This window comes from Primulina tabacum, chromosome 14 (assembly GCF_025594145.1).
Source record: "Primulina tabacum isolate GXHZ01 chromosome 14, ASM2559414v2, whole genome shotgun sequence".
NCBI classification, from domain to species: Eukaryota; Viridiplantae; Streptophyta; class Magnoliopsida; order Lamiales; family Gesneriaceae; genus Primulina; species Primulina tabacum.
The window spans coordinates 34,191,453-34,215,292 of NC_134563.1; the positions used below are offsets into that span (position 1 = coordinate 34,191,453).

Consider the following 23,840-nt stretch of genomic DNA (forward strand, 5'->3'; position numbering starts at 1 on the left):
TGAAAATGAGAATTTTCTCAAATAACATGGATCCGATATTGATTATTTGCCGGATTTGTTCCAAAACTTTGGGATATTTGAAATAAAAAGATCTAACAAATGTTATATATCAAGAACAAAGTGGAACTCATCAGGGTAATAAGGTAAACTTACGATTCAAAATAATAGATTCCTAGAAATAGTACCGGATTTCTCTAAACTCTTCGGAGATCTTAGAGAAACTCTAAAGACAATACAAAATTATGGCAAGATATTGTATTATGTACCACAAAATGTGAAAAAATCCTTGAAAAACAAGAAGAAATTCTTAGAACATTAAAATAGATTCAAACAAGAATTCAAACTCTAGAACAACAACCAAGTTCTAGTAAAAGAACTTCAGAAGGAAAGTTATCACCATCATTTGGTACCGAACTTTTATTATACCAAAAAGAGAAGGTCAAAATAATGCCAAAACCTTTAAATGACGAAAAAAATGATCTATATGATTAAAACTATCTCAAAAAAGAAATTAATCTGATGACAACTTTAGAGAGGATTGGTCTCGAAGATCTCTAAGACCTTGCAGAATATTTTGCAAATCTCAAGCTCGTAGATCTAAAAAAGAACACAATTGGGGGTGAACCACCCACCATAACTTGATCATCTTCTCATGAACCATCAAGAGAAAGTGTGAGATCTCATAATACAAATACGAGGAAATCAAGGCCTAAGAAACAGAAAGTATCATCTAATATATAAAGTTTCCGGAAAGGAAATGATAATTCCAACGGAACTTATAAGAAATAAAATGGAGATGCGATTAATTTATTCTGAAGAAATTAGGAGAAATTACAAAAACTCATGATAAAAATAGCACGAACCATGTCCTGAATTCATATCGGAGCAATCCAGATTATGATAAAACCTATTTTTAAAGAAGGAAAAGAATCACCTATTGATATTGCTATATGCGATAAACGAATGAGTAACCTTCAAGATTTAATACTGAGAACTATCTCAGGAAATCTCTGTGCATGAAAAATTGTAGGAATAATTTATCTAGGAATTGCCTACAATCTCGCAGATCGAGATTTCAATCAAGTTTTGACGTTGCATCAAAACTTCAAATAAAAAAAAGATTGATGAAAGAAAGTAATAGAACATATTATATTATGTATCAAATTTCATGTGCTCTATCTAATACACATAATTCAAAGTAGTTTATTTTAAATGAGCTCATTGAAATACCATATATATTGGGAAAAGTTGATCAGACAATTTATCCAGAAAGAATCGAGTTTTCTTTAATACAGGAAAGGGATATACAGATCCAAGACAAACCTATTCTACAAAGAAATCAAAGTCTTAAACTGGAACCAAGAAAACTATCTTCTCAAGGAGATAGACTAACAAGACACGGGTGGAGAAAAACACATGTCCAAGAAATTCAACAAATACTAAAAGCTTTTCGACAATACGAAAGCTTAGATGTCCAGAAAGGTGGAAAAAGTTCGAAATAGTATTTGATTTTAAAATACAAAAAATCAATTTTCTAGTAATATTATATACTATTTAGAACAACATATGATTGTAACTTACCAATGAATGATTAATATCTGAGAATTTAAAGTTCATGTCAAAGGAATCCCAGGAAAAGAACCAATTCAATTGGTTTTTGGGCTAGAGTTTCTCGAGAAACATAAAAATTGGAAAGTCTAGAAAATGGAATGAAGTTTATCGTAGAGGATATAATGCGAAAAATCCAATGATCACAAGCTCATTCTCGATTTACATCTCAATAGAGTTGTTATACGAACAATATAAGGTAAAATACTTTGCTGCTTATATTAATTCGAGAGCTGGAATTTGTATAGTAAAAATATGAGTTTTTCCAAAAGAATTGGAAGAAGAATTACCTCATATTGATAGAAGAGATTTTTCTAAAAGAATTTTAAACTTATGTACATGGATTAAGATGATAGGTGATGGAAAACACATTAGTACAAGCTAAAAATATCATTGATTTATTTTCATGATACATGAGCTGACATTTTGTTAGGAAACAATTTTCTACAAATGTTTAAGTCTTATACAAAAGAAAATGAGACTAGAATATTAGTCTTCACAACACCATGTGATCACAAAGTCAAAGTCCAGAGACCAAGAGATTCATTTTACAGAAAATTGTCAATCCAGTTTCGCAGCAAGTGTGATGATTAAGGAAAAATTCTGAACCCAAAAATAAAAGATTCTAAATGGTTTGGAAAAACAATACTCCAATTAAGAGCATATGAGGACCTCCAATCTAAAGAAATAGAATTCCTCAAGATAACTCTATACCAGAATGATGTAGAGTTTGAATTAAAGGTTTTCTTAGAAAATGTCAAGAAAAAGGATCAAAGAAAATTACAATGAGGTGGGATAAAAATGACTCAAAGACTGCCTTAAAATCAAGGAAGACAAAAAGTATGAATTTTTCTGATGCAAACATATCCCGATTAACATAATTGATCAAAAGAATATGCAGATTATTATCAAGGAACAACTGGACCTTGAACTAATCAAAGCAGGAATATCACCATACAACAATCCATGTTTTCTGGTAAGAAATATGGTGAGATAAAAAAAATAAATTTATCATTAATTATCAAAATATTAATAAGATCTTGGAATTTGATGTGTATTTTATACATAGTAGGGAACATTTAATCAGTTGCATACGCAACGCCAAAATATTCTCTAAATTTGATTGTAAGTCTGGATTCTATCAGATCCGGATGTTGGAAGAAAACAAGAAATTTACAGCTTTCTCCACATCACAAAAACACTATATTAGAGAAGTCTTACTGATGAGATTGGCTAATTCACCCCATATATTTCAAAGAAAAATGGATAATCTATTTAAAGATTATTCCAAATTTATGTTTGTTTATATTTATGATGTTTTAATAACTTCTAAAAATATGGAAGAACATATCAAATATTTGGAAATTTTCTCTAAAGTTTGTAAAAAAGAAGAACTTATTTTATCTAAAAAGAAAACAGTCATTGCTACAAAAAAGATTAAATTCCTCGGAATAGAAATCGATGAGTTTTGAATAATTTTGCAGGGACACATATTATAAAAAGTGCAAAATTTTCTAAACAAACAAAAAGAAAAAACAACTTCAAAGTTTTTTAGGAGTTGTTAATTTTGTTGGGATGTTCAATAAAAACCAAACAAAACACATGAAAATGTTTAGTCTATTATTGAAAAAAATGCAAAATTTATATGGATGAAAAACACACAGTGTGACTTAGCCAACTAAAGGAGATTTGCAAAAATCTTTCAAAAATGATCATTCCTAAAAATGAAAATGATCTGGTATTATACACAGATGTCAGTGATTATTGGTGGGCAGCAGTTTTAGCAAAGCTCACACCAGAAGAAGAACAACCATGTAGGTATTACATTGGATTATTATCAGAAGCAGAAGCCAAAGATGACATATCAACGAAAATGATTTTTATGCAGTAAAAAAATCTTTTGAAAAATGACCATTATTTTTACTAGCAAGAAATTTACTTTAAAATTTGATAACATATAGATAAAAGCATTCTTGAAAAATAGAATAGAATCTAAATCAGAGAAGATTATATTATTAAGATGGCAAGCTTTATCTCAAAATTATATTTGTGATATTGTGATTATTAAATCTAATGAAAATATTTTTACAGATTTTTTGACAAGAAATGGACTCAGTGATATCGATATCATAAAAATGCAAAGGTATTTGAGAGAACACCTTGAAATGCTTCAAAACGAGTTCAACAAGCTTGCTCTAAATGCAAAAGTTGCGGGTATATTACAACAAGCTGATAAGATAATAGTCTCTAATCGAAATACAAGATTTTACAAGCTTATTCCCAGCTATGGTCTGTAACGCAAAGACCTATCATCCAAGGTATTGAGAAGCCACTGGTTTCTCAAATGGAGAGTTTTAAAGTACAGAACTATATACCTAGAGTGGGGGATTCAAATACCCCTAACATAAATGTTAAGTCGGGATCATCCCCAGATGAGTCGACTGAAACAAAAATTGAAACTCCAGTTCCTTATCTCGAGTATTCAAATCAACCTTTCACCTCGAGGATTGAAGAGGAAAAGATCAACCTTAGACCTAATACAAACAAGGGTAAATATAAGATTGGTACTAATGAAACTGCAGTTTCTCCATTCCATGTGTATCAACAAAATTGAGAGAAATTAAAAACTAGAATATTCATTAACCCAACCACAATCATGGTTGATGTATCAGGAAAATATCCTAGGGTATGGATGAAACTAAATTCATATCCAAATGAGGTAAAAACATGGTATGAATTCGGGGCTCTCGCATCGGTTTATACTACATCACCTAGCTTCCTATAAATCTCATATTTACTTAAATGGATTCAGGAAGTTGTTCATGAAATATGGGCAAACAACGACTATTTGTCTAGATGAGACATTCTGGAGTCATATTTTTTCATTACAGCACCAGAACCAGCAAGAAAAGGCTCACACGAAGCTTTTCATTTTATCAAGTTAATGAGGCCAGACACAAATGTTCAAAAATTTAATAATGATCCTCCAACAGAAAAAACATCCCTCTTTGCTTCAATAACTGAAGATGACATATCTATCAGAAGAGCATGTGTTCTATGGGTCTGTCTAACCGAGATGAATAAAGTCAAGTTTCCATTTAAATTTTATCATAATTCTGTAAATAGATCGTTCATGTTAAGTACTATGACAAGAAAAACAACAAGTTTTTACAGAATACCAATTTGAAAAGAAATCTTTTTTGGAATAGCAAGCCGTTGAGAAGTAAAGAAACTCGTCGGAAATTCTGTAACATGACTTATGTGGGAAGATAGTCAGAAAACATCTGCAGAATGCCCGAATCAAAAGGAGCCAGATTTTGGCAAAGACTGTAGACCTAGATCGGACCGAAAGCATCTTGCAGAAACATGACCAAGTGGTGAAGGACCACACAAAAGCAATTTCCTCGAGGACAATACAAAAGAAAAAGATTCCCCGACAAAGAAAAGTAGACATGTGATCCAACCACTCCATTAGTAGAGGATGAACCACCACTAAAAGATAATTTCATTAAAGAAAAGCCACCAACTAGTAGTTGAAAGAACCACCACTCACAAGATACTATCGGCCACAACTGACAGAAGAATTCACAAGCTTTGAAGTCTGGATTTCAAATCCACCAAGACTTTTATAAATATTAAGGCAGAAGGAAGATGAAGATATCAACATCTTCATTTTCTTTCAAATAAATTGTAATATTTTATGTTACTAGTTATATGTGCTGTAACTCCGGCTACTATAGGTAGTAAGAGAGTTTCTCCTCCTCTACATGAGGTTAATATGTAATAATATTTTGTATGTTTGAATAAAAAGATCAAGACTTATTGTCCCTCTCATGTATTATTTTCAAATTGAACCACTTTACTAAACACCCCAATGTAGAAAACGAAACAAGGTTATGCTAGATGTTGTTGAAGGAATCTATGTTAGGAACCATCTGTTGCGACTGCGTGGTTAGGCTGTGAGAAGAGTCTGTAAAACCCGGTGGATACAATCCGATGACACTCCGGTTAAAGAGGTAAACTGTTCAATTTATTATACTGAAGCATGATGAGCCATTTATTATAAAAAAAATATCGATTATCTGAACATGATATATAGACTGGAAACATTACGTAGCTGTATGTCTTTAATAACAGACTCAATAAGTAAAAAAAATGCCATATACCATAATTATGAAGATTGAGGACATTTTTTAAAATTTAAAAAATCGGAGAGCTTGAACAAAGATTTGAAGGGATAATGAGTGAAGAAAAAGTTAAGTTTGAAGATGAAGAGTTATGATAAGTTTGCCAATTATAATTTCTATTTATACATATATTTTTAAAACTAAAAATAATTTTCTGAAAATTTCTTAAGCTACCATTTCATGTTCGAAACAAATAGAGACAAAACCAACTTAAAGGACTCGTTATAAAATTTGCAAATATGATCATAAAAAATAGTGTTATTTAATTTACATATTGCGAATTTGGGGACTTCTAGCTATAGGTGATTATAGCTTTGATATGATGCATACTTATTGTATACACATCGATGAAGTGACACTCTTTGATGTAATGAAACATAAAAAATTGTATATTCAGAAAGGTGAGTATCACATCATCAATGTTTACAAAAGTGTGTACGGTGTATATCATATCAAAACTGTAGGTGATGATTTAATTTACTAACATTATTTTATGATTGTGAAGAGCCTTATATACAGGTTGAGAAATTTTAGATCTAGTTTGATACTAAAATTGAAAAATATGTACAACGAAAGTTACATCTTATATCTTTTGTTATATACTCTCTTTAAAATTTCGAAGTTATCTTGACTAGCTCCTATTAAAACGACCAAAAACGCGTTTCTTGTGTTAGGTTTGTCCGCATGCATCCAAAGCTCCGGAACTTCCGTATGCATAGATTTGTAATAACACACACATTAAATACTAGTTTAACAAGAACCCACCAAAGAAATCGATCGGTTTTGACCTTCTTCTTATCAAGATCTCAACTTTTTCCACTGAGTATTCTAGCTGCTAGCCTGCACATATATGCTTCGCTTCCAGTCTTTGACCGTTCCATTTCTTCGAAGAGGAACGTGTCCTAAAGAAACGGACGATTACTCACGGCTTTCTTGATGGGATTTGCTCTTTGCTGACAGTTTCTTTGTTGTCTTTATTACTAGTTTGAACCCTTTGAGTCGAACAGGTTTGACAGTTTACCAATCTTGTTTTATGATTTTTTTATGCCTGAATTATGTATTCATGGTTGAAATCCTGAATTTTGATGTGTATTTATTTGTGGTTGATATTATATATTTTATCCTATGTGAACTGATTTGCAATCTCTAGTAAGCTGAAATTTTGTTCTGATACTTGATTTTGATATTTCGTTCGCAACCGTGCTGCTGTTGCATGTGCTTATGGATTTGTTATCGTGGATTTGAAGTGAAAAAGGAAAAAATTGACTTTGCTCTGAATATAGATCAAAACGTAGATTTTCTTTCATCAACTGGGCTTTCTTCCCGGCGGCAGAATAAGATTTGATGGTGGAGATTGAGGAACTTTGAAGAAGAAATTATTTAGTTTGGGCATAGATGGGAAATACTTGTGTTGGACCTAGCATATCAAAAAATGCTATTTTTCAATCGGTATCTGCAGCAGTGTGGCGATCTCGCATGCCAGATGGTACTGAATCTTCAGTCAATGGAGAGAATGCCAAAAACGAGACACCAAAAGAGCACGAATCAGCAATGCCGGTTCAAAGCACACCACCGGAACATGTGATAATTCCGAAAGTCGGAAACAAAACAAGAGCAACCAGCGAAGCCAAAAAAGCATATGAAGAGGAATACTAGTGCAGGACTTCGAACTAGTTCGGTTTTACAACGGAAAACTGGGAACTTGAAGGAGTTTTTTGCTCTTGGGAAGAAATTAGGACAAGGGCAATTTGGAATAACATTCCTCTGTGTGGAGAAGGCGACAGGGAAGGAATACGCTTGCAAATCAATTGCAAAGCGAAAGTTATTGACTGATGATGATGTGGAGGATGTCAGAAGGGAAATTCAAATAATGCACCATTTGGCTGGGCATCCAAACGTTATATCCATTAAGGGGGCATATGAAGATGTTAACGCTGTTCATGTTGTCATGGAGTTATGTGCGGGGGGAGAGCTTTTTGACAGGATAATACAACGTGGGCATTATACGGAACGGAAGGCAGCCGAGCTTACCAGGACTATTGTTGGAGTGGTAGAAGCTTGTCATTCTTTGGGTGTTATGCATCGTGATCTTAAGCCGGAAAATTTTCTTTTTGTTGGTCAAAAAGAAGAATCACTTCTCAAAACAATTGATTTTGGGTTGTCGATATTCTTTAAGCCAGGTATGCTAGTCAACTCTATCATATGTTTTAACAGTGAAGTTGCTATTTGAGAGATGCAGGTTTCTTGTTAGATTGTGCACTTCTCTAGATTGGGTTTGGCATTTTCTGGAATGGAAATGAGCATACGGACCACCTCCATATTGTGATAAAGTTTGTCGAGAAAACCAACATGATCCAGATTAGAGCCGCACTAAAATGCTTTGTTGTGATAGTTATATGTATTTATCAACTAGTCATTTAGAACTAAAGTTTCTCTATCAGTAGATTTTATCGTGTTATTTTTCCAGTAAGTAATGGGAGGAGGATACTGGGTAATAGACATATTAGTAGATTTTATCATGTTATTTTTATCAAGTATTTGGAGGATATTGGGTAATAGCCTTCCCCTTTTCGCTAATAGTATTTAATTACATGGATGGAGTTGAATCATTGAGTTCATAGTTAATACCTCAACACAAGTTTTTTGCGTCAGAGCGATGTGATCAGTTGCTATAATTGTGAATTCGTTGTTTCAGATTAACTCCTAACTATTATCCAAACTTATAGTATAAATTTAGGCACATCCTTTGACTTCTTGAACAAGAGAAGGATACCAATTTGAAGGGCAAAATAAATTTTTTGTTTAGTAGAAAATGTAGGTGCTTACCTTTCCTCTTCCAGTCACTACTTAAGGTGCTTATATTATCTATGTTGGCATTTCTCGAGGCTGGAAATAATTATATGGATCCTCTTAAATTAACTGTGACACCCCCTCGGATGATAAATATACTAGAAACATTGTTTTAGTCACCAAGGACACGGGATATCAGATTGTTGATGTAATTGAACTATTTTGAATTGTTTAAAGATAGGCATGTTATCTATTTCTTTTTTGTCATTTAAAAGCTAATATTTACTTTCTCAGGAGAAAAGTTCGCTGACGTGGTAGGCAGCCCATATTACGTTGCACCTGAAGTTCTTCAAAAACGATATGGTCCAGAAGCTGATGTCTGGAGTGCTGGAGTAATTGTTTACATTTTACTCAGTGGAGTTCCACCTTTCTGGGCTGGTGAGAATTATTTATATTCATCTGGTTAAATATAGCCACATATTTTGTCAGACCAAGACCACAAAAATAAGATTTATCCTGACATGATTTTTCTTTTTCACTTATTTTTATAATACAATATCCTTGACTTCAGAAAGCGAGCAAGGAATATTTGAACAAGTCCTGAACGGCGAACTTGACTTCTCATCAGACCCCTGGCCAAGTATCTCAGAAGGTGCAAAAGACTTAGTAAGGAGAATGCTTGTTCGAGACCCTAAACAACGATTAAGTGCTCACGAAGTCCTTTGTGAGTATTCCTTATGGAATATTTTCTAAATTGTCTAGATTAAGACATTAGGAAATCATTCATGTTCATATAAAAAATTTCTAGAGTTCGGGATTTTTTTTTTGAAAAAAGATCATAGTATTTTAATTATTCTTACTTATTTTAAGAGAATTTTGTGTTTGGATTTTGACTATTGAATGTCGTTCATAAAAATCTGGATGCGACTGTGGATTCAGCTGCCAACCCATTGCATCTAATGCCAACACAGTTCTGTGGTTTAATGAATTAATTTGAGCTTACGCATTGGATTTGGGAACTGCTTAGAATTTGGTGTGCTAATAATTTTGAACCTGTCCAATCTACAACCATTAAGGAAACTGTTCCAGTCTGGCAATATTTATTATTTATCCCCATTGCCTTTTTTTACGCAAAATCTATCAATGCCTCTCAATCTCTCAATTTTCTTTTAAGAGTTTGACTTTTGGTATGTCTGTCGACTTTCGGTATGTCATAACAGATGTATTTTAAAGCATGCATGTATTACACTTATTTTTATTTGTAAGTTATTTGTTTTTCCATGTACAATGAAGATTTGAAGTGTTGCTTCCATTTAAAATAAGCTTTTCGAAGGGGCTTTTCCACGTAAAAAATCCTTGGTCTTTTTTACATATTGTATTTATTTTTCAATTGTTTAAACATTTTATTAGTTTTCAGAAAAGAATTGTTACCTGTCTTAGCTGTCTAATTGCTTTCCTAAGATTCCACTTTTGGAACCTTAAGTGGACAATACCAAAAGGAACGAGATTGTTTGATTCGCTCAAAATCTTGGATCACGGATGAATTGACCAATCCATAATCGAACCAATCTGGTCTATGAACTAGGGAGGACCCAATAGAGGGTGAGGAAGGGGTGATCAAACAAAAAATTGAAGTTTATGTGATTTGGTTAAAATATTAGCTTCTTAAATCCATTGAGTTTCTCCACCCGTCAGTCATCTAAAAGGACCATTCATCCCCAGGATCTGAGTCAAACTAATACTCTTGTTGGCAATTAAGGCCCTAGATGAGTCGTTAAGGCTACATATGTAACATCTCAAAAAAATTGAAGTTCTATCATCAGTGTGAAGAGGTCGAGAATCAAAGAAAGAATACCAAAGGGGGCCCATAGAAGATAATTTAAGGTATCAATTTTTTTTATTGTTCATTTTAGGACATGAACTAGTAGGTATAGTGTATTGTCTCAAACTTGAAAGATTAAGGAAGAGGAATGCCACCAAAATCTCCAGGTTTAGAGTCCCTGAGGACAATAGTTTGATAATGTAAATTCAGAGTTTAATAGTTAGACCTTTGACGTAAATGAATGAATTTGTAAAATGCATGACTTTGAGGTTCTAAATTCATGATTTTCCGGTATAGCTATTTTAGAATGACAAAAGAAATCCAAAAATAAACTATATTCTTGTTAAATACTGGAGCATATCATGGGGTCAGCCATGCCTATTCAAGTTGATGTCATGTTTTTATCAGTCAGCAATTAATCTACTTTCCTAACTTGTGTTTTTCCTTTTAAACGTGCTTCCTCTTGCATTACATCTATAGATTAGTGCAAAATATTTATCATGTAACAAGATAGAAACAGATTAGTAAATTCTCCTTCCGTTGTGATCAACTGTCATGTAAGCTCAAAATTTTCTACATTATTTGAATTCTGAATAAGGGCGAAATCCTAGTTCAATGATTTTTAGTGAGATGAGAGATTAGCAGCTGGCACACTATATTTTTTGTTTCTTTTTACTTCACTGAGTAGATGAATAAGATATTTGAGATGTTCTCTCCTACCTTCCTGGATAACCTTGTAATTTAGAATATTTAAACTGTCCAAGTCCCTGCCAGATTTTTTCCCAAATTGCTTGAATACTGGCCATATGATACAATTCCCTATCTATTGGCTTTAAACGGTTTATGTCCTGATGTAGTTGGAATCCTTTTTATTATGGGAACCTATGAAATGTTTTCTTGAGACGGGAAATTATCTGAGAGAGATCCTCCTGGGAATTTATTCGAATACTCAACCTCTCATTTGTTACTAACTTTGGCTCAATAACCTCCTCTTTTAAGCCACAAGCAAATATCATGAGCCTAATTCCTTTTAATTTGAGCAAGTTATTTTCTCTTTAGATCGTTCTTTAATATTTTAATGATCACCGAGATGGACGCAAACCAGTATAGAATGACATACCCAGAAAACACTCTCTGTAGCTAGTCAGGACATTGGAACAATGTATCAATATGACCTCAAGATCAATATGAACCCATCTAAATATTTCTAGAATAAAAAAACCAGCGATCCAATGAACGGCGCTGTAAACCTTGTAAATAAAGATTAGATAAAACAGGCAGTAATTTGCTTTTCAATCAAAGCAATAAATTCCCAGCGTCAACAATCTGCTCTGCTATTTAAGTTCTTAGAAGGCTAAAATTTTTTATGGGAATAAATGCAGATTTTTTTAAAATATTTGATAGACAATTATTTTCATTTACTATTTATGCAAGCTAAAAGATTCGGTATCTCTCACTGTGAAATCAGTTAGATTTGATTGTATGTCTATTGAATTTTTGTAGGTCACCCTTGGGTTCAAGTTGACGGTGTGGCACCAGATAAACCTCTGGATTCTGCAGTTTTAAGCCGCCTGAAACATTTTTCGGCTATGAACAGACTAAAGAAAATGGCTCTTAGAGTAAGTTTTACTTTTAAGATGCGGATATAGTAAAATATGCCATCTGATGGCGCTATATATATTGAGGTGGAATTGTATCTTTCAGGTCATTGCGGAGTCGTTATCTGAAGAAGAAATCGCAGGTCTTAAAGAAATGTTCAAAATGATAGATGCAGATAATAGTGGCCAAATCACTTTTGAAGAGCTCAAAGCTGGACTTAAGAGAGCTGGTGCCCATCTAAATGAATCTGAGATTTATGATTTAATGCAAGCAGTGAGTAACTTAAACCAGAATGCTTTCTTTGATTTTTGTTACTTCAGAATAATACGTTCTAATAAATTTGATATGATATCTCTTTTTCGAGATTTGAACTGAAAATTAACAAAGAAATGACTTGAACAAGATAACATATTTTCTTTTGGTAAAAATCCTATGTTCTTAACTTCCACTGAGTGGTCTGAGATGAGCTTGGGTACCAACTATTGGCAGTATTAGGTGTGTGAACCGAAATAGCTTCCATCTATAAAAACCACCCCAATTGAACTCTTCGTGGTTAAATCTGGTTATCAATCGGGCTTGTTTGTTAATAACCGAGTGAAGCTATTTTCTTAACAACTGGGCTGGGTTAGAATAGACTTGAATTCCCACCCACCTGCCCCATTGACTCTCCTTAGCGGTCTGTCACATCTCTCATCCAGCAGATTCATTATTATTATTTGAAAATTTTCCTTTTGTATATGACATAAATACAGACCTCAGTGTCATAATCTTGATCTTCGGTTCCATCTCTGCATGTAACCTGCCCCACTTTCTGATATCGCAGGCTGATGTTGATAACAGTGGAACAATCGATTATGGAGAGTTTGTAGCTGCAACATTGCATCTCAACAAAATCGAGAGAGAGGATCACCTGTTTGCTGCTTTCTCATACTTTGATAAAGATGGAAGTGGCTATATCACCCCAGATGAGCTTCAACACGTGTGTCAGGAGTATGGGTTCGATGATTCCCGCCTTGAAGAGATGATTCGAGAAGTTGACCAGGACAATGTTAGTTCATACTTTTTTTAGAGTGCTATTTAAAGTTAAATATAATAGGCATCTCTTGGGAGTTGTATGTTGTGCATTTTTCAACTAAAGTTAACTTGCAACTTGGATTCTTGGGCTCTTTTTTCAGGATGGGCGTATTGATTACAACGAGTTTGTAACGATGATGCAAAAGGGCAACCCGGTTGCTGGTGGAGGTGGTAAACGAAGCTTGGAGAACAGTTTCAGCATCAACTTTAGAGATGCCTTGAAACTCACATAGCCTTCGAATCGCCACACCCTTATGTTCTGGTTCCATTAATTTTTCATCCATTTTCGATCCTTTTTAAGATGAAATGGCTGTGATGCTATAGCTGTATAGTCAGTACTAAGTCCTGATTGTGCATCAGTCTTGCTCAGTTTTTATCCGGGCCGAATCCGGATTCGGTTTTTTGACTGTTTTCTGATTGCATCAAGAACACATTGTTGAAGACAGGAGAAAAACTTCCCTTTAATTTTGTCCTTGATTTGAACCTCTGGTTGAAAAGGACTTTGTGTGCTTGTGTGTGCAATGCATGATGAGCGTAAAAATGTCGTATCAAATCAATCAAATACTTGAAATATATGGGTTAAACCTCTTAGATTATGCATGAAAATTGATTTTATTTACACTATTTATGATTCTATATTTACATATGTCAAAACATAAAATATTATATTTTTTCATGAATCGAGTTGGATTTAAGATTCGTTGCACAAAATTGACATATGTGACGATAGACGCATCTTTGAGAGCAGCTTTCGTGACGATCATCACTAATTTATCTTGAAGAGTTTATCTCTGGTAAGAGCACCCAAAAGAGGGGAGCTGAATCCTGGATCCTAACACCATATTCTTGTGAGCCCAAAAACTCACTCCCACCTGCTTTCGGATTTTGGGGTATTTCGACTCCATAGCTTCTTCAATAAAGGCTTGTTTTTTTATAAAGTTTTGAATTATTTTCTAGTCAAATCGGGTATCTAAACACGTTTTTCTAGTTAGAATATAACATTCCCACGCTCCTACCCCAGAAATGGATGTCATGTGAGTTTTTGTGAAACAAGATTCCGTAAACAACTGTGACAAAAAATCAATCTGAAGTCCTGCGTCTAATTTAAAGGTTGTGCAATCGTATGAAGTTCAATTCATTTGTTCCACAAAATGAAAATCTATAAACTCAAATTTACAAAACTGAAACTATCATATGTTAAAATATTTATGTTTACATACTCTATTAATTATTTTAATTTCCACCAATAAATTAATTAGTAATTTATACCAAAAATTAGTTTTGTATGCTTAGTTTTGAAGTTTGTTTATGAGATAGTAGCAGTCATCCAATAAAAAAACCAAAAATTTAGTAATTAGAAAAACATGTCAGATCTGAATTCCTAGTAACAAGTGTTACTACCTGCCATCTCTAACCATTTGTTTTCAAAATAAACATCTTACATGGCAGTCGTACCTGTAAGCAATCAGACCCTTGCTTCCTTTCAAGACAAGTACAGATACAATCAAAGTCTTGCTTCCTTTCAAGATAAGTCCACTAGTACCGAGCACCGGTTTGGTCATAGTCTCGTCCCCGAGGGTATGGTACCCTTCCTTCAGCACCTTGGCTCCACCTAGGAAATGATGCCCTCTCTGGATGACTAGCGTGTGCACTATGATAAGTTCCGGCGTAACTGTGGGGTTCGTTTGGAACATTTGTGATCCAAGGGTTGCCAGTCTCAGTTTGCTGGTACTGTCTTTGCCTTTCCTCTAATTCCTTGCCAAGAAACTCTTTTCTTCTACTTGCTTGTTGTGCACGAAGTGTAGATAGTTTCTCTTGGTACTTGTCATTAAGTTCGATCAACTTCTGAAAAAGGTAATACAGTTGTAAGCTCATGAGCTATATATCTTTCAAAGTTTAGGATGCCGATACACTTTTTATTTTTATAATCACTAATGTTAATAATCAAATTGTGACGGAATTTTAAAACGGGAAGGCACCTCACAGGTTTTCAAAAGTTAACGGGAGTTTTTTTTAACCAGGAACATACCTCTTTGTGCCTCGTATTTTCAGCATCTTCTGCATCGGCTTGTTCCTTTATTAGATTGAATATTTCATCTTGAAATCTTCTCTCCAGGCCTTCAAAAGTTACGAGCTGGGGTTTATCTTCATATCCAATTTCCATGTCTTGTTCATGGGACTGATTTCCAGCCTCTCTGCTAACGATATTTGCTAAATCCGCAGTTGAATCTGATGCTGACCTGTGGTAACGTGAAATTGAATTGCTTCCTGGTCCTGTTCATTCAATAAGAAAAAAATGTAAGACAGGTGCAACAAATCCGCAACGGGATATCCCTTCAAATTTAGTACAAAAGAAAGAATAGGATCTACATGAATAAGGAAACCTGAATGAACATTATCATAGGTGTGATTACAATTCAACAAAACTGAGGTATCTGTAGACCTCTACCTGTTTACGTACATGTACATAAAAAACAAAATATTTAAAAAGAAAAAGATACAAAGGGTAGAGGCTGCCTGGGCGAAAACCCAAGTGTAGGTGTAAATTCACCTTTGAATTTTACCTGGTGTGATAAAAACCAACAAGAAAGCAATTACGGAAAGATGTGCCTTTGGTGACTTACAGATATAGTGTCTGAAATGGAACAACTAAGTTTTTGAAAGATATGAACACTATTATCCGGAATAGATAACAGATTCATATGTGCCAACATTATTAAATGGATCAAATTAAATCCCTGCGCAAATATTGGGTGCTAACAAGTTTATGTCTTGGCCATCTTTCTAATCACCCATTTATTCAGGTCATATGCCTCAAACTATAAATGCATATAAAAAGAACTTTGACAGTACGTGCTTTAACCCTCAAGTTAAAATATCTAAAATCCAGGCCAGTATGTTCCAACTTTAGCATGTAAATTCCATGTATTAACTTCATATGGAGACAAGAGTCACAAGACCAAAAAGCAATCTAACACATCATTCTACACCACAATGTTGTCAAACATGCAATGTGTGATATAATAAAGATTAACAGTCAACATTTTGCAGTGTTACAGATAACCAAAGTTTATATAGCACCAAAGGGAGAAGGAATGTAAGAGAAGTACTTGCATCAGGGTATGTTTGAGTCAGAAATTGATTTTGTGTCGGCATTCTTGGTACATCTCTATCATCCTGAGACAAAATATAAGAACTTATTGCTGGTCCTGCACGTAAGTTGTTATTTTGTCCAGGAAAAATATCCATCGCAGGATTTTCTTGTGTGTCATGCACAGCTATATGCTGCATATGAGAAGTATATGGAGTTGCGATCCCATCAGAATAAGGCACCCTCCTATTCATCATTTTGTTTAATAGCGTGCCAAATTTTGCTCGACCTAACAACAAAAATACAATGTAATAAAGCCCAAAAAACATAGAGCAGCTATCTTCTTGATGAAATTGACTCATGTGCAGGGTAAAGAATCTAAAGATAACAAGCGGAACAACGAAATTCAACATTGAAAGTGAATTAGTAATATGTTGCGAAAGGGCTAGACATGCATCTTCAGAAAAAGAATACATAAATTTTGAATTTTTTCTCAAATGAGAGGAAAGATCACCTTACTCGCCTCCACTCTACCAATCCACCCAACTCAAGACGCTAAATAAATTAACATGAACATCAACTTCCCGAAAATGAATGTTTAGCTAAAGAAGCATACAGCACCAGCGCACTAGGCTTCTTTACCCATCGCTACATTACCCCTCTTCATATGTGCTTCCAGCTCACCAGGAAATTTTATTTTATGCTCGCTTACTCAGCACAATAAGCATCAATAATAACATGTTGCATTCTTTGCAACCTCAAAATGAATACTGGGATATAAAATTTCTAAATATATTTACGCCTAAAGAGCTTTCATCGATCCAGAGGTGACTAACAATCATCTGATTAGGGTGCCGACGTGGCGCCAAGAGATATACTAAAAAAATGTGGAGCAGTGGCTTCTGAAAGATCAGACAGTAGCTCCATGAGAAACATTACTATTTGTGAAGTTGTAGCATCCAACATTTGTTAAGGATCCATAGTATGTAAATGGCTATCCCAAAGAATTCTTGAACTAACAAATTCTTGATAAGAGGACACCTAGATGAATCTAAACACAGAACCCAGAAATTAAAATGCAACTGTGATCGATGAACTATACCGAAAACGAAGCAAGCTAGCAAAGAAACAAATGCACCTCACCTATTGAATCGTACGGATATCTTCTTTATCTTCCCTCCTGCATCCGAAGAAAATTTGATGAAAAGGGGTTGCTTTTCTCCTTTCAATGCCAGCTGCTGCTGGATTTTCACGGTGGATTTGGATTAGGGTATGGGATGACAACGGGTCGGACCGATATTTGATCCGTTACCATTTTTAACTGACAAAATTATATTTATATTATATTTTGAAATATCTAATTTTTAATTAATATAATAATAACAAAAATAAACAAATTAATTCAAATTACTTTTCTTATTGCATAATTAATTCAAAATATTATTTTTGAAATTATTTCTCATCACCAAATATTAGAATATATATATATATATATAAATTTTTTTAATACATTTAAGCTATGTTTATTTTTATACATAAAGATGAGATACAATTTGTTAAATGATATAATTTACTATATTGTTATGGAAATATAATTAAAAATATATTTATATTTGTATCATTTTGTAATTTAGACAGGTATCATGTATCTAATTTCTAAATAATCCTTATTTATTGGTATTCACTCGTTTGTGATAATTTAATTACATGTTCTTGGTTTACTAAACTGAAACAAAACAGTGTGTGTATATAAATAGTTTTTTTATATTGTTCATCCACCGTGCTAATTTTTGTGTCGGCCAATGAGGGACACTCATCTATTGGATATACAATTTTGATATAATTCATCATATCTAACAGATTAATATCACTTCATTTGTGGACACAAATTGAGACGATTGACAGACCCATTGTTTATTGTTTGGGTTCGGTCGGTTCGATTTCATTTACAAATAGGTTCACCGGATTCAGTTTTACATATATATAGCTCAATTGCTTTAATCAGGGAGAAGGTTAATTTGATCTGTTTAAGCGTATAAGTTGATATCAATGTAACATAAATTTTTTTTAACAAAAAATATTATTGCAATTATCGTCATAATATGAATTTTGTGCTTCATTTCCTTGTTTCAAATTTATGATCGTACATCCAACTCGATTGGGTCTCCCTCATTTCTTTATTTTATTTTTACTTTTTCTTGAAAATGGGTCTCCCTCATTTTAGTTTTTGGGGCTTTCTACTTTAGCCAAATCAATATCACAAAATAACCAAATAAAAGATAGACTAGGTCTCTTGTGAGACGGTCTCACGTATCTTTATTTGTGAGATGGATTAATCATGTCCATATTTACAATAAAAAAATATTTTTTTATGGTTGACTTAAATATAATATATGTCACACAAATTGATTTGTGATATCGTCTCACAAGAGTTTTTTGTGTAAAAGATACATTTCAAGATCTATCACTTCAATAAAAATAAAGACATAGTAACAAGTCAATGAATTGTAACTCATCTGACAACAAAGTATTTAGTTTTAGATAATAATTCATGTTCGAGATCCAATTATAACGTTCTCTGGTTAAAAAAATGGAACCCAAAGATCTTTGAGAAGTACCACGACGGTTTGTGCACAAATCAAATCATGAATTTTTAGCTCGATGCAAAAAATGGAATATAAATCAATTTTAATTTTATAACTATTAAATTTTTTTTAATAATTTAGCTATTTTATTCATTATTATCACTTGTTCTAGCAGGGAATAAAAAAAAAAAGACACATGCAAACCCTGCTACTTAGTGGCAAAGTAAAGTGAGTCGACTCGAGTTTGTCATTTCGATCGATTGGTCAATTCAACAGGTCAAAAAGCCTATGGAGCTACGTGTATAATGGACACCAATAATAGGAATTAGGAAATAGGAACCACACATTTTGTTTTTTTCTTTATTTGACGTGGAACATGATGTCATTATTATTTGATGTACATTATTAAACTCTCACAAAAACGCAATAACTCACAAACGACATTAATCAAATAAACTAAGCTGCAAAGTCATGTGTGACAAATTTACCTAAAAACATAATGGTTGAGAAAATCGAACTTTTAATCATCGGTCAAGATCCACCTACTCCGCAACTACAACACCTCATGAAAGCGGTTTATTTCATCCTACCTATGTGGGCATTGCCCCCATGATAGGACGGAGGACCAAGATTTGTCCATGCAAATGTAGGACCCATTTTTTTTTTTGAAATTGTATGTGTCACAAGATTTTACTCGTTGAAATGAAATGACGGAACCACACATTTATTACTATTGACTATAGGTGCTTTAAATTACAAATGAAAAAGGAACAACACTTTTTTTTTTCTTTTTTCTTTTGGTTAACGTAATGTTATTTTAAAATGTACTAGATTGTTTGGTAAAATCATAAAAAAAAATTCCCTCCTTTGTTTTTTTCCCTAGGGCATAATAAAGTTGCAATGAAAATAAAGTCTATGTTTGACTCAACTCAAAATTCCCATCATTTTTTAGGCTATTATTACATCTAATGTATGGATCGACATATAATGTCAACGACGATATATTAATTAATTATACATATTTGTTTCAATTTAAGTTTGATTCAACTATTATAGTTATGATCAATCGTGTGTGTGTATATATATATATATATATATATATATATAACATGACGAGTTTATTATTTTGAATTATACAATTTTCATCGTCTTATCCAACGAGCCAAACTGTAACATAATTCTTTTTTATATGAGTTATAAATACACACATATATTTGTTATTTTTTTAATAATAACAATAATAATAAACCAATAGTGCAAATGTCAACCTATGGAGTAAGTAAATATATTGAATGAACAAAAATCAAAGCGTAGAGGGTGAAAAGCTACCTATAGAATAAATAATAGTATATTGGAAAAGTTTGTTCACTTTCGGTTTGATTTTTATGCATAAGCGGTGTAGGTTGAAAATGGGTTAATTTAAATTATATGTATATATGAAAATAATTTATATTTAACAAAATTTATTTTAGAAGGAATATAACAAAATTTATTTTAGAAGGAATTTGTCTTATAAAATAATTAATATATATTATGATCATTTGGATTTTGATTGTTTTGGAGTCGCAAATAAATGAAAGCAGTCCGAAAGGACCAATTCTGCATGCATAATATTTTATTTATTTTAAAATATTATATATTTGTCATAAAATTATTTAATAGTATATTTACACATAGAATCAGTCAGGATATTAACCATCAATTAATTTTTTCAAAAAATTATCACATTAATTAAAATTTTAGACAACGACCAGGTATAATTAATCTGTGATATTTTGTTTGTTACATTATTTTATAATAATTGAGTTTTGTTAGATCTTCTAATTCTAATTATCTAAAAATTAATAACAATAACAATAACAGTGTGTTTATTAGCATGTTTTATAGACTACTACGTTGGCTTAAAGATTTTGCTCAGAGTGAACCAGAAAATAGCGGTTGCGAGTTTCATCGTCATAAAAAAAATCAATAACAATAATGACTTATCTTGGTTTTAGTTAAACGTGAAAAAAAATTATGAATAATGCGACTCGATGCTCGATCGCGTCCTTATATATAGGTCTGGGTTAAAATTTTATTTATTTAACTTGAAAATATTATTTTCTCAAAAACCAATTAAATCAACTCAATGCTATATTTTAATTTTCCCTTTGAAGGAAATTACATACTTTTTTTTCCAAATTATTCCAACTCAAAACACATACACACACAAATATAGAACAAAAATTAAACTGGTTTATTAAATTTGATTAATAAAAAGAAGAAATTTCGAATTTACATTTTATCTTGATAAATTTCTTTCCAAGGATTTTTTTTATTTTTAAAAAAACATAAAATTGATAATAGAATATATACGAGGAGCTGTACGAGAAAATCAAGACAAAAGTACGGAAAACCCCAATAATATGTTCTTTGGAAAAAAAATTTAAACGCATAAATTTCAGCTTTAATACAACTTCTACGTATAAATTAGTCATAATTTCCAAGAAGATGTATTGCATCAAAACTTTGATATTATTATAATTATTACAATTAACACATAAACTTTTATGAAACCATTCACATAAAATATTTTGTGAGATAAATCTCCTATCGATCCATGAAAAAATTTATTTTTATGCTATTTTTTTATTCTAGAAACGGACATGATTGACTTGTCCACGAACAAAACATGAAGCTGTCTCGTAAAAGATTTACTATATAATTAATATATATGTGCGTAGTTTGTTCCATCAACAATCCATTATATAACTATAAAATAGAGTTAGTCTATTATTCATCGAGAATAATTCACTTTTTATTTTAAGTCTCAACACTATTAGATCATTTCACGACATTGTAAAGAATAAACTTGGTCAAATAATATATTTTAAAAAGCTCCAAATATTTAATCATATTCTATCATAGTTGACTACGCAAGTAGCATAAATTTTGGGTTATTGACAAACTAAAAGATCGTTATTATTTATTTATTTTCTAGATTTGATTATTGAAATATTTACACTATATTCGAGAACACGAGCATATATTTGTGCATATTTAAGTATTATTTGGTTTATATTTGTAATTGTTAATTACATTTAAGCAAAAATCGAAAGTATGCAGATGAAATTTTTGTGTTGTTTTTTAGTCAAAATTATTCATTAATAGCTCACTATACTTTAATATTCTTTAACATTCATACAATATTATTACTTTTTTGACCACCTTATATTAACTAATGGTGATAAAAAATATCGAATTTTCGATATATTGAGATTATCTTACCGAAAAAATATCGAATTTATAAAATTTTCGGTAAACTGAAAATTTCGGTAGGGTAACAATATTGAAAATTTGGTAGGATAACGGTATGAAATTTGAAAATTTCGGTAAATACTGGAATACCGAAAAATATATAAAATTTTAAAATATATAATATTTTTAAACAATCAATTTATAAATTTAAAAATATAAGGTTTTTTTTTGGTATAAACGGTATATATTGATAACGTACCGAACTCTCGGTATACCATATAATTTTGGTACAATCGATATACCGAAATTTTCGATACGTTATCGGTAAAAATTTGCTTATACTTTATTTATTGATACGATATAAAATATATAATTTCGACATAGTACAATACAATATATCACCCATAATATTAACTAAATCCGGTTTATGACACAAAAATTTCATTACATTTTTATACATCATAATATTTGCTAGTTAACTTTACTGACATGTGTTTATTAATAAGTTGTATATTATCTCTCCATTTTTTTTTCAATTTTTTAGGCTACTTATTTTTAATTTATCTAAAATTTTAAATTATTATCAAATCTTATCAAATTAATAATCTATAAATATCATTTCCTAATAAAATAATATAAAATTTTTACAAAAAAAATATATGTCATGCATCGCATAGTATTTATTAATATTTTAAAAAAATATATGTCGTGTATTCAAAGTCGATTATGTTAGGAGACAAGCTAATAGAGCCGCTCATACATTGATTAAAACGGCTCTCCAACAAGCTTGTTTTGGTATTTCTGTAGTTAATCTCTATTAGCACAATCATTATGAACGACTGTAACTCTCAAATTGAAGATTAATAAAGTTGTTTTTTGATGTTAAAAAATAAAATTTTTCCGGTTCAATAATTGTTTTTATTTTACAAAGAATAAGCAGCGTGATTCATTCCAAGATTCCCAACTCCTTTTCGCAAGTCAAAAAGGTGTATTCCATCAATACTTCATTATTAAAATTTTATACACTGTCTTCCCAAAGGGTCCGCAAGCTTTACTGTACCAAATAGGTTGTAATTGCTCTTGTAAAAATAATCTAATTGCAGACGAAAAATATTCATGGAAAATAATAAAAAGAAAAAGGAAAGGTATAATATTATTCTTGCAACGTAATTCTAATATAATCTAGTTAAAGTGGTCGAATTCGACAAAAAAATATCATATGTAAACTATATTAAAGTAATTTTTTTATTTTTTATTTATTAAACTTTGTGTGTATATTCACTAAGTTTTTGTAATCATGAAAATGGAAGTTTTTGAAAGAGATTGTCATCTCTAAGAAGATATTTTGAGAAAAAATTTTGTATATTATAGATAACAAAAGTAACAATAATGTGAATCTTATATGTATTAAAGACAAAAACTTGTGTGAGACGGTCTCACAAGTCGTATTTTGTGAGACAAATATCTTATTCTGGTCATTCATGAAAAAAAATTCCTTTTTATGCTAAGAGTATTACATTTTATTGTGAATATCGATAGATTTGACCCGTCACACAGATAAAGATTCGTGAGACCATCTTACAAGAGACCTACTCATGTAATAATATAATAATGGAAGAGTTTTTTTAATAAGTATTTTATAGTTTTTATAATATCATCTCCTCTAGAAATGGTACGGAACAATAAATATATTTTATATTATATTAATTTAATATTTCTACCAAAATGATATATATTATCGAAAATATTGATCAAGACGCTTAAATACACAACAAATTATCTATTAAAAAAATAAATAAAATCAATCTGTATTAATAATTGTTTGACATGCATCTCATTTTCATGTT

At 31.8% G+C, this 23,840-nt stretch overlaps 2 protein-coding genes across 5 annotated transcripts; one reads left to right on the forward strand and one right to left on the reverse strand.

Moving 5' to 3' along the window:
* The first annotated feature begins 6,514 nt into the window (after positions 1 to 6,514).
* LOC142525625 (calcium-dependent protein kinase 1-like) lies at positions 6,515 to 13,548 on the forward strand. The gene is given in 9 exon segments (XM_075629955.1): positions 6,515 to 6,802; positions 7,079 to 7,400; positions 7,402 to 7,975; positions 8,880 to 9,023; positions 9,157 to 9,309; positions 11,911 to 12,026; positions 12,112 to 12,279; positions 12,830 to 13,054; positions 13,182 to 13,548. Coding segments are annotated over 8 exon segments (1,722 nt in total). The 5' UTR covers positions 6,515 to 6,802; positions 7,079 to 7,190; the 3' UTR covers positions 13,314 to 13,548.
* An 835-nt stretch (positions 13,549 to 14,383) lies between these two features.
* Positions 14,384 to 17,464, reverse strand: LOC142525369 (uncharacterized). 4 transcript variants are annotated; one of them, XM_075629646.1, is made up of 4 exons: positions 17,315 to 17,453; positions 16,191 to 16,257; positions 15,110 to 15,354; positions 14,384 to 14,925 (listed from the first exon to the last, which is right to left on the reverse strand). In XM_075629646.1, the coding sequence occupies exons 2-4, from the start codon at positions 16,234 to 16,236 to the stop codon at positions 14,617 to 14,619; spliced, it is 600 nt and encodes a 199-aa protein (XP_075485761.1). In that variant the 5' UTR covers positions 16,237 to 16,257; positions 17,315 to 17,453; the 3' UTR covers positions 14,384 to 14,616. The 4 variants fall into 4 exon arrangements, with proteins under 4 accessions (XP_075485761.1, XP_075485762.1, XP_075485760.1 ...); XM_075629647.1 differs by having other exon boundaries at positions 17,310 to 17,453; XM_075629645.1 differs by having other exon boundaries at positions 14,386 to 14,925; positions 16,191 to 16,460; positions 17,310 to 17,452.
* Positions 17,465 to 23,840: the final 6,376 nt, after the last annotated feature.

What these genes read in the sequence shown, in the direction of transcription:
- LOC142525369 (XM_075629645.1), bottom strand. Translation starts at nt 16,428, where the DNA reads ATGATGAATAGGAGGGTGCCTTATTCTGATGGGATCGCAACTCCATAT. An exon ending in TCAAACATACCCTGATGCAA is followed by an intron (nt 15,355 to 16,190) that starts GTACTTCTCTTA and finishes TTGAATGAACAG; the next exon opens with GACCAGGAAGCAATTCAATT. An exon ending in AAAATACGAGGCACAAAGAG is followed by an intron (nt 14,926 to 15,109) that starts GTATGTTCCTGG and finishes TACCTTTTTCAG; the next exon opens with AAGTTGATCGAACTTAATGA.